A 10,554-nucleotide genomic window follows, 5' to 3' on the forward strand; every position below is an offset into this window, starting at 1 on the left:
CAGGACAGGCATGACTGTTACACAGAGAAACCCTGTCTCCAAAAATCAAAAACAAACAAAAAAAAGCATTCACAAGTTTTGTGAGGGAAGCCAAACTCTGAGATGTAAAAGTGTTCCACTACAGTGACCATTTTACTTATGTATACAATGCTGTGCACTGGAGATGTAAGCAGTAAAGTGTATCTTAATAAAACCAAATAACCCGGGCCGTGGTGGTGCACCCACCACCTTTAATCCCAGCACTAGGGAGGCAGAGGCAGGCAGATCTCTGTGAGTTTGAGGCCAGCCTGGTCTGGTCTACAAGAGCTAGTTCCAGGGCAGGCTCTAAAAAAACTACACCAAAACCCTGTCTCGAAAACAAAAAAAAAAAAAAACAAAAAAAAAAACAAAAAACAAAAAACAAACCAAAACCAAATATTGGCTATTACCCAAGACCACACACACCTGGAAGTGTGCCCTGCCCTATAGGGATGGGAAGACGCCCAACTTTATGATAAAGAATACTATGAAGACTGTCTCTCCTCCAGGACGCAGATCGACCGGGAGCCCTGAGCTGGCAGAGCGTCTGGGAAGCCCCTGTCGTGTCCAGACGCTGCAGGCGGCAGCGTCGCATCATAGGGAGTGGTCCCACTGTGGGCAACATGGCAGCTCCTAGCCAGGAAACCCGGACCCGCTTCCGGGTTCCGTACCACTGGCCAGGCTACTTCCGGCAGCGCGATGGCTGGGTTCCCGGGACTCGAACGGAAGTTCCGGCGGGGGCGGCCGAGGGGGACGAGTGTGTGTCTGTGCGGGAGAAAGGGGAGACTCGCCCGACCGGTCTCGGAAGCCCCTGGGAGTGAGGTACCCAGCTCGGCGTGCGGCGAGGCTGCGAGGGTCCCGGGGCGGCGGCGGGGAGGGGCCGGAGGGCGCTGTCCAGTCCTGGGACGGCGGGGCCAGGGGCTGCGCGCGTGGCGGGAGAGCAGTTGCGCGCTGGGCAATGGGAGACCCCATTGTGGGGCGGAGGCTCCCCCGGGTCAGTGCCCCTTTGTGGGCGGGTGCGAGCCCTGGGGGCAGGGTAGAAAATGCCACTGTAGGGATGTGATGACCCCGGGTCAGAACCCAAGTTCCCACTGTGGAGAATGGGAAACGCCGGGTCATCCCATCTCACCCTTTGGAGAGTGGGAGCCGGGTGTAGGTGGGAGTTCCCAGAGAGGAGGAGGAAGGGGATCCTAGCTTAAGGCGGCAGGTGCATCCTTCCTGTGTGGGAAGAGGATCCTCAGGGTCAGATGCTGTGTGATCTTCCTACCTTGAAGAGGGGCAGTCGGGGTCAGAGCTGGAAGGTGGGAGCCTGCAGGAGGGCGGGGCGCCCTTAAGAAGACACTTAAGGGGCAGGTAGCGGAAGCTTCCGGAGTTTGGAGGATGCTAAGGATGGGGAGGGGCCAGCCAGCTTGATAATTCTTTTGTGTTGGGAGTCGCAACACCTGTTCATTTGGAGACCCATTTGGAGTCAGTGGCAGCAGCAACAGCAGGTAGTCCCATGGAGATGGGAAGGTCTGGAGCACAGTTTGTCGTGGAAGATGGCAGAAGGGAGTTGTTAGGCTCTCATGGGACCTGGGTGGCTTCCAGAGGCCCTAGGAATTTCTTACTGAGCCCGAAACTGCTGTGAAGACTGGATAGGGTGGGTGGGACTGAGTCTGTTTCCCTGGCATTTTCTTTCCTTCGTCTCTTCTAGGGCCAGGACTCAGGGAAAGAGGGGCTCTAGGGTTCCAGGAAGGGATACCTGGGACTTTGGAAGGATGCCACTGGATCTCAGAGGCTTATGGGGAAAAGCTGCAGGAAATGCCCTGCCTTTCCTTGTCCCCTCTTCCAACCCCTGTGCCTGTCCATCTGTGCCAAGCTTGAGCTCTGGGGTTGGGTCAGAACCAGGAATGTGAGTTCTAGACCATGAGGATGGCTGCCCATGCTTCTCAACTTTGGGATGAGGCCAACTTTCTTTCTTGGTTTTTCAAGACAGGGTCTCTTTGTGTAGCCTTTGCTGTCCTGGAACTAACTCTATAGACCAGGCTGGTCTCCAACTCAGAGATCCGCCTGCCTCTGCCTCCTGAGTGCTGGGATTAAAGGCCTGCGCCACCAACACATGGCAAGGGACAATTTTCTATCCCTCTGCCCCAGACTTCTCTTTGCTGGTATTTTCTCTCAGCTCAGAATCCAACCCTGGTGATGTGTGGCCTGGGGGGGCTTCTTCTCTGGCTTGACTTTGCTCTTAATCTACCACCTTCCCTTGCGCAGGCCCAGCCTGCAGGGAGCCCTGCAGTGTATGTGTGGTAACACCATGTCTGTGCCCCTGCTCACCGACGCTGCCACCGTGTCTGGAGCTGAGCGGGAAACGGCCGCAGTAAGGACCCTGGGCCAGACCTGTGGGTGGCAACTGGCTGTAGGCAATGTGGGAAACATGGAGGTGGCAGTATGAGAAGGGACTAGCCTGAAGCTAGGAGGGGGTTAATAATCTGTTGGCTCCCACCTTGGTCTCCCCAGGTCTGGGGGCGGGGGGCGCTGGAGTTGGAGAGTCTAAACGGGGACCTTTGAATTCCATTTTTTTACTTTTTTCCCAGGTTATTTTTTTACATGGACTTGGAGACACAGGGTGAGTGGGCTGAGGGGTGGGGTGCTCCTTCATCAGGTGGGGCTGTCCCTCTCGATTCTTCCTTTACCGGAGCCTCTTCCCCCCTCCCACAGGCACAGCTGGGCTGACGCCCTCTCCACCATCCGGCTCCCTCATGTCAAGTACATCTGTCCCCATGCGTGAGTGTCACCCCAACCGGAGAGGGGCTAAGGGGTGGGGTGTCCTCTAGCCCTAGGCCTGGCTCTTTTCATCAGCTGCCTCCTGGGGCTTGGGCTTAAAGCCGTCAGGCCTTGTTCAGTTTTATCTCCGTAGAGCCTTAGGAATGGGCTCCAGTTTCTGCCTTCACCCCCAAGGCTTCCTAGACCCAAGACCTCCTAAACCGAGCCTTTTCCTAGTACTCACCCTCTGAGCTGGACCCCATCACCGGGCAGTAGTCTCTGCTTCTCCATCCTTATCGCGGATGCCCCAACCACAGGCTCCAGCCCCACGTGGCAGGTTGCCGGGCAACACTTGAAACACAGGCTCTGCCTGCTGGGAGGGGCCCCCAAGGGCAGTTGTGCCCGTGCCCAGGCTCTCTACCGATGCTCTGTCCCTCCTGAGACCCAGTGGCCACCCCTCCGCAGGCCCAGGATCCCCGTGACACTCAACATGAAGATGGTGATGCCGTCCTGGTGAGTGTGGAGCAGGAGAGAGATGGCAGCTGAGGGTGCTGCAGGGGCTGGCCAGCTCTTCCAAAAACTGCCGCCTCTGCTTGCCCAGGTTTGACCTGATGGGGCTGAGTCCAGATGCCCCAGAGGATGAAGTTGGTATCAAGAAGGCAGCAGAGAACAGTAAGGCCCCGGCCCCCCCCTTCGCATCCCCTCCCCACTCTCCCTTCCCGAAGTACTGGGCAGTGCCAGCTTGCTCACTTTAAGCCAGCAGCTTCCTCCACCCAGTCTTGCCCTTCCCACCCCCCAGTCAAAGCTTTGATTGAACATGAGATGAAGAACGGGATCCCTGCCAATCGAATCGTCCTGGGTGGCTTTTCGCAGGTGAGGCGGTTGTAAGGGGGAGGGGCTGGGTGTGTAAGCTGTTCCCTCCTGACCTGGCATTCTCTTCTCCCCAGGGCGGGGCCCTGTCCCTCTACACAGCCCTTACCTGCCCCCACCCTCTGGCTGGCATTGTGGCATTGAGCTGTTGGCTGCCTCTGCATCGGAACTTTCCTCAAGTGAGTATCCGTGTCAGCCCCTCCCCTCCCGAGGGTCCCTGTGGCCTGGGTGCTGTGCTGTGCACAGCACTGACCTTGACTTGGAAATTCTTTCTGGCCCACAGGCAGCCAACGGCAGTGCCAAGGACCTGGCCATCCTCCAATGCCATGGGGAGCTGGATCCCATGGTACCTGTTCGGTTTGGGGCCCTGACAGCTGAGAAGCTCCGGTCTGTCGTCACACCTGCCAGGGTCCAGTTCAAGACATACCCAGGTGTCATGCACAACTCCTGTCCTCAGGTCAGTGGGGATGGCCTACTCCCATGCTCTCCCTCCTCCCTCCGGCAAGGAGCCTCACAATCTCCCCTCATCCCAGGAGATGGCAGCTGTAAAGGAATTTCTGGAGAAGCTTCTGCCTCCAGTCTAACGAGTTGCTGGCCCCCATTGCGGTCCCCCAGCTCACCAGGGACCCCGCAAACAAGCAGTGCACCATCTTGGATCTGAGCCGGTCGAGCCCCTGTCCTTTCTCTTCCCACCCTGTCCTCTTCCCACAGGCCTCTGGGTAGGTGGCCAAGGCTGGCCAGGCCTTCCTGCTGGCCTTGGCCATCTGGAAGTCAGCAGCAGGGGTGGGCTGCTTTCTTCCCCACTTCCCCAGAGGTGGGCCCCAGCAGCAGTATTGGAGGGGCTGTAGGCAGCGGGAGAAAGGGGCCCAGCTGCTGACCCACTCACTCAGGACCTCACTCACTAGCCCCGCTTTGGGCCCCCTCCTGCGACCTCAGGGTTTGGCCCATGGGGCCCTTATGGGCCCCCCACCCCAGTGATTCTGCCCGGATAATCGTCTCTCCTGCCTCACTGCAGCTGCTTCTGTCACGAATGTGTCCATGGCCCGGGGCCCTTGCTACTGTGGGCTGCCTGCTTCTGTGCAGGCCAGGCAGTGAGGAGGTAGAGTCCCTCAGGGCCTCCCCTCAGTCCCTCCCCCAGGGGGGCTGGGCCCTGCCTCCCCATGGCCCTTCCTTGCAGGCCTGGAGCCTATAGGGCCGAATCGAGGTTCAAGGGCCCCCCGCCCCCTGCTGTCTTACCCCCACTATGTCCCCACTCTAGGGCCAGGGAGGTGTGGGGGGAGTTGTGTCTTGTCTTCTGTCTCAATGTGGTTTTGGGTGTTTTTCTTGTTTTGTCCTGGATTCCGATAAAATTAAAGAAATTGCTTCAACTCTGAGGCCCGCCTGATGTGGTGTGGGGTGACCATCTGTGAGACTCTGCCCCAGGATAAGAAAATGTTTTTATTTTAAATACTTTGGAAAACTCAATCATAGTATAAGTTAGTGCCTGGGAGAGGCTATGGTCCCAGACCCCTGGCCCTCGCAGGCTTTAGGGGTCCCACGAGCTCCTGGACCCTGGAGGAGATGGGCTGGAAAGACCCAGGCTTCTTCCTGGTTGGTGGAGCCAGGCAGAGGTTGGCCTAGAGGGCTGAGCAGGCAGCTAGCATTTGAGGTAGGGTGGCCTCAGCTTGGCCCCAGAACATAAGGGTACAGGGTCCTGCGGAGATTGGGAAGCAGGCAGTTGATCCTCTTCCTTTCTGGTCCCTGGTAAGGAGGTCCTCAGGCCTGTGCCCCAAAGCCTGCCGGGTTCTGCTTCTGCCAGCGCCACAGATCTTCACCTGTGCAGATATAGGTGGTCAGAGCTTGCCCGAAGCCAGCCCAGAGCAGAGTTGCCCTTTCTAGCCTGTTGGTCACTCTTCCAGGAGAGGCAGACACTCACACATCCTGTCCAGCCCCAAGGCTGCTGTCCAGCCCAGCTCCTCATGGGCCAGGCTGGGGTTGGCATAACAGGCTGCCACGTCACCTTCCCGCCGTGCCACCACCTTGTACGGGATCTGTAAGGAAGGTAGTGGATGCTTAGCTGAACAGGTCCTGGGCCTGAGGAACTGTGAGCGAGAGCTGTGTCTACAGTATCACCTCGTTCTCAAGTTCAAGGTGGCTGGAGGTGGAGGGTGGCTGGGGTGTGCTGGGTGCCTACTGCTTGGGTGGGACCTACCTTCTTCCCCGAAGCCTTCTCCATGGCTTGGACCATCTGCAGGACAGAGTAGCCTGTGCCTGTGCCCAGGTTGTAGATCTGCCCAGGAGAACAGGGGATGTTGGATGGGGTGTCTCATCCACCCCACATTCGCCCGTGGGTTTCAACCCTTGCCCTCACTGGCTTCCTACCCGGCAACCACATTGCTCCTTCAGCTTCTTCAAGGCTGCTATGTGGCCCTTTGCCAGATCCACCACGTGAATGTAGTCCCTTACACCTGTGGAGGAAGCGGTCGACGGAAAGTTTGCCCTCCTCAGTCGCCCCCCCCCCTTCCTCTGACTCTTAAGCTCACCTGTCCCATCCTCTGTGGCATAGTCATCACCAAAGACATTCAGAGCCTCTCGTCGCCCAATTGCCACCTAGGGCAGAGGTCAGGTCAGCTTCCTCAAGGGCCCTGTACCAGCGGTACTCCAAGGTACCCTAGGAGTATCCCCCGTTACCTGGGAGACATAGGGCATGAGGTTGTTGGGGATGCCCTGGGGATCCTCGCCGATGCGACCCGAAGCGTGGGCACCCGTGGGGTTGAAGTACCGAAGCAGCACCGCGTTCCAGGCCTGTGGTGCAGGTCAGAAAGTGGGGCTGGGGCACACGCAGTGAGTCCCAGCTCAGTCCACAGCCATCTACCCCAGCGTGTCCATTCTCAGTTCTCTATGAAAGAGTGAGGGGTGACACCTGCGTACCAGCTGCTGTAACCTTATGCAGGGTAGTGCCACATCTGAGCCTCTGTCTCCTGGTGCTGGGAATGCCCAGGGTTCCAATCCTGGCCTCAGGGTGAATGGGTGGAATGAGAGCTGGGGCAAGAGGGCCTCACCGAGTCTGCCCTGCACAGGTCCCGGATCATCTCCTCAATGAAGAACTTGGACTTCCCATAGGGGTTGGTACAGCCCCCGGTGGGGTGGGCCTCGTCCAGAGGCAGGTACTGGGGGTTCCCGTAGACGGTGGCTGAGCTGCTGAACACCAGGTTCTTCACTCCGTGGGCCCTCATGATCTGGCCGTGGAGGGGAAGGTCAGTGGCCTGCGCCTCAGCAACTAGTCCCATCTGTTACTCCACCCCAGCAGGTGGGGCTGAGGCGAGGGGCAGGCTCAGTTACAGAGAAGGAAACAGGCTGGGAGGTAAAGAAAGGCAGGTGTCCAAGATAATACAGCTTGGGTCATTCTTCCACAGGCCCTACTGTGGCCAGCATGCCAGGCCGACTGGGCTACCCAGCTGGGGTCTGTGTCCCCTTCCTCTTACCTCTAAAAGCTGGATGGTCCCTGTTAGGTTAACTCTATAATAATCCAGAGGTTTTTGCACTGACTCGCCCACAGCCTTGAGCCCAGCAAAGTGGATGACGGCCTTAAAGCTGTGCTGCAGGGGTAGAGCAGGAGTCAGAGGAGGCTCTGTAGCCTTGGCAACGCTCCTCCCACCTGCCATGCAGCAACCACCTTTGTTTGTTTGTTTGTTTTGAGACAGGGTTACTCCGTGTAGCCCTGGCTGACCTGGAACTTGTTATGTAGACCAGACTGGCCCCAAACTCACAAATGATCCACCTGCCTCTGCCTCCCAAGTGCCGGGTTTAAAGGCGTGCGCCACCACATCCAGCTAGCACCCACCTTCTTAAAGAGGTGCTGTAGGGCTGCCTGGTCCAAGATGTCCATCTCCTCAAACTCCACAGAGCGGCCTGTCAGTTCTTGAACCCGCCGCAGGCTCTCAGGCATGGAGTCCCCTCCTGGAGGGCAGGGAGAGGCTGTCAGCATTAGAAGATGGGGTTCTGGACACAGCCCCTCCAGAAACCACTCACTGCTTCCCAGTCAGCGCTCACCACGAATGGCATTATGGAAGTTGTCAATGACTACGGGTGAGTAGCCTGCCTCCAGCAGCTCCAGGACTGTATGGCTGCCAATGTAGCCAGCCCCACCTGTGACCAGCACCTTCTCCGCCATGATGTCTGCTTAGAGGACATAGAGTTTCAGAGGTAGCTGAGGGTGTCCGCTCAGGGCCTCTCTCAGGGATGCTTGTCCCCTAACGTCACCTCAGAGGATGCACTTGTGGGCCCTAGTATAAGGAGGGGCTCCGGAGTCAGCCCGAGGTCTGACTGGATAACTCGCTTTCTGGCTATTTCTGGTTGAGGCGTCCCTACTCTAGGCCTTAGCTTCTACTCTATGGCTAATTTCTGCACACAAGCCATGTGTTAGGAGGGCCCAGTGAGGTGGTTTAGAGGTCTGCCACCTTATATGTAGGAGTCAGACACGTCACACTGTCTAGTTCCCACTGATGTGGTGGTGGGAAGAGGGGCCTTTTGAGGACCCACCCTTCCTGCCTCCCTGTCTGGAGAATTGGCAGTCCTGGGCAGAAGAGTCCGTGGCTTCAGGATTAGAATGCAAGAATTTGAAAAACTCAGGCCTTCTCCCAGAAGCAGAAGCTTCCTGGGTTTGGAGACTAAAGCCTGGTCCTCCAACAACCCTTCCCCTTGAAGGTCAGTTGGCAGGAAGCAGAAAATGCAGTAAATGCCTTCAAGGGTGGGGTCCTGAGCCAGGGCAGCCAAGCCCAGCTCCGAGGCTGCAGTACCAGCAGCCCTGGAGTGGATGGGGCTTCTCCACCCTGGGGCAGCCAATAGCTCAGCTTTGGCCCGGCCGGATCACTTCCCGGCTAGAGGCAACATATCCCGCCCAACTTCGGGCAGCCGGTGTCGACGTGGATTTGGCCCGCACTCCACTGCCAGGTGTGCATCCCCGCCCTGAGCAAACTGCTGGGCGGACAGAAAGGAAATCCACACACTGAGGCCTTTCATTCTCGCGATCTGGCCTGCCCATCTCTCTCCAGGCTGCCCCAAGTGGCTGCTGGGGTCATTCTGCTGCAACCCATTGGACTGGGCGCCCACTGCGTGCTAGAGTTACTACCCCGCGCTCGTGCGTTCCTCCCTCCCCCCGAGATCCCCCCACATCTCGATGGGGCAGGTGTTTCCAAAGCACTTGGGTACTAAGGTCAGGATCCGGAGGCAGTCTGCCCGGGGTCACAGAGTAGTGAGAACTGGGTTGGATGGAAGTCCTAGCCTTCTTCCCGCTCCTCCCTGCTGCTCCCGCTCTGTGCACGGACTCGGTGTAGCGGTCACCGAGGGGCCCTGGAGGCAGAAAGGCTGCTCTGAGGCCGCTCCGCTCCAGTCGGGGACTGACCTTGGTCAGTTGTCCTCTCCTCAGTTTTCCCAGTCCGTACAATGGAGAGGAGAGGACTCTGGGCACCAGGAGCCCGGACGCGGCTTTTGGTCCTGGGCTGGGAGCGCGAGCGGGGAGCCGGGCCTGGAATGAATGGGTTCGGGTGGCCCCCACTACGGCCGCGGGAAACGAGAGCAGAAGGGGCGGGCCTGGCTCTGTCTCGAACACGACCCTCTTGGAACTCCCTTGCTCCCCGCCGACCACAGACCCTTCCGAGCCCCCTAAGCCCGTTATTCTGCTTCCCAAACCTGCTGAGGATCCTGCGCTGGCTCCGGGTGCCGCCTCCCGCGACCTGCGCGGCGGCCCCTTTAAGAGCTGACAGCTCAGTCTGGCTACGCCCCCTTCACGCCCTCCAGGAAACGTGTCTACTAGGTTACCTGCTCTACGGCGGCTCTGGAGGGACAAACGACCTGCACAGACTTCAGCCAGCTCCGCACCGCAGTGCGTTTCCACCGAGGGCGGAAGTGAGGGGCGTGGAACGTCATCCTGTGAGTTGCAGACTGCGGAGGAGAAACGGCCTGCACGGTGGCCTTCCTAGTCGTCATCCGTGGCAGCTGCACGCCGAATGATTGCGACCTGTTCCACTCTGAGCCGCTGGCTTCCAAGTTTCCGCTCACCTGCCAAGCCCTTCGTCGGGCTGTGCTATTTGGAGGGCATGGCTGGCCCGGGCTGCGACCTGGATCCAAGCCCACTTTGGGAAAGAAAATAAAACCCTGGAGCGAAAAGAACCTTTAAATCCTCAGTAGCAATTGCTTGCCCATCACTGAGCCACTGCCTCCCTCCCTCCCCAAAAGTGTGTCTGCACATCTCCACCATATAGCGATTCAAGACAGTTTTGTCTCGGTTAAAGAGGCGGGGCTGGAAAATGGCTCCGAGCACTTTTTGCATTGAACCTGAGGCCTTTCCCCAGCACCCACATACTGCCTATCATTCCCATGCCCGCTCTGGCCTCCGTGGCCGCCTGCACATTCCTGACGTTCTCGCACATATAAGCAAAAATAAATCTTTTCTGGTGGCACAGGGCTTCAATCCTAGCACTTGGTAGGCAGAGACAGGCAGATTTCTGTGAGTTCGAGGGCAGCATGGTCTATATAGAGGGTTCCAATCCAGCCATGAATGAACAGTGAGAAGCTGTTTCAAACCCAAAAATTAAAAAAAAAAAAAAAAGAGGCGGAGCTGGAAGATGGTGAATCAGTCAAGGGCACTTGTTACCGTCACAAACTCCTGTAAGTGCAGTTCCAGGGGTTCTACACACACACATACACACACTTCTTTAAAGTGGGGAGGAAAAGCTTCAGGAAGGCTCAGTAGTTAAGAGCCGGTGTAGGTGCTACTTTTTCTGAGAACGGAAGTTTTGTTCTTAGCACCTAACCTGCATGGCTCACAACTGTCTGGACACCGCAGCTCCTGTACTTACACACGCACATACCCACACATGCATGCGCATGCACGCGCACGTGTGTGTGTGTAATTAGAAATAAATCTCAGGGGGCTGGAGAGAT

At 57.7% G+C, this 10,554-nt stretch overlaps 2 protein-coding genes across 5 annotated transcripts; one reads left to right on the forward strand and one right to left on the reverse strand.

The window, feature by feature from the left end:
- Positions 1-700: 700 nt before the first annotated feature.
- On the forward strand, positions 701-5,003 carry Lypla2 (lysophospholipase 2). The gene is made up of 10 exons (XM_050154622.1): positions 701-840; positions 2,269-2,374; positions 2,592-2,623; positions 2,716-2,781; positions 3,226-3,273; positions 3,362-3,432; positions 3,560-3,633; positions 3,708-3,809; positions 3,914-4,087; positions 4,164-5,003. Exons 2-10 carry the CDS (start codon positions 2,297-2,299, stop codon positions 4,212-4,214), a joined length of 696 nt encoding a protein of 231 aa, XP_050010579.1. The 5' UTR covers positions 701-840; positions 2,269-2,296; the 3' UTR covers positions 4,215-5,003.
- A 44-nt stretch (positions 5,004-5,047) lies between these two features.
- Positions 5,048-9,417, reverse strand: Gale (UDP-galactose-4-epimerase). 4 transcript variants are annotated; one of them, XM_050154595.1, is made up of 12 exons: positions 9,301-9,417; positions 9,014-9,136; positions 7,663-7,788; positions 7,454-7,569; positions 7,095-7,208; positions 6,672-6,848; positions 6,301-6,414; positions 6,153-6,219; positions 5,992-6,077; positions 5,822-5,899; positions 5,546-5,660; positions 5,048-5,444 (listed from the first exon to the last, which is right to left on the reverse strand). In XM_050154595.1, exons 3-12 carry the CDS (start codon positions 7,781-7,783, stop codon positions 5,386-5,388), a joined length of 1,047 nt encoding a protein of 348 aa, XP_050010552.1. In that variant the 5' UTR covers positions 7,784-7,788; positions 9,014-9,136; positions 9,301-9,417; the 3' UTR covers positions 5,048-5,385. The 4 variants fall into 4 exon arrangements, with proteins under 4 accessions (XP_050010552.1, XP_050010572.1, XP_050010545.1 ...); XM_050154615.1 differs by having other exon boundaries at positions 7,663-7,791; XM_050154588.1 differs by lacking the exon at positions 9,014-9,136 and having other exon boundaries at positions 9,301-9,402.
- Positions 9,418-10,554: the final 1,137 nt, after the last annotated feature.

Source organism: Alexandromys fortis, unplaced genomic scaffold, assembly GCF_014885135.2.
Source record: "Alexandromys fortis isolate MF-2015 unplaced genomic scaffold, M_Fortis_MF-2015_v1.1 scaffold_26, whole genome shotgun sequence".
Taxonomy (NCBI): Eukaryota; Metazoa; Chordata; class Mammalia; order Rodentia; family Cricetidae; genus Alexandromys; species Alexandromys fortis.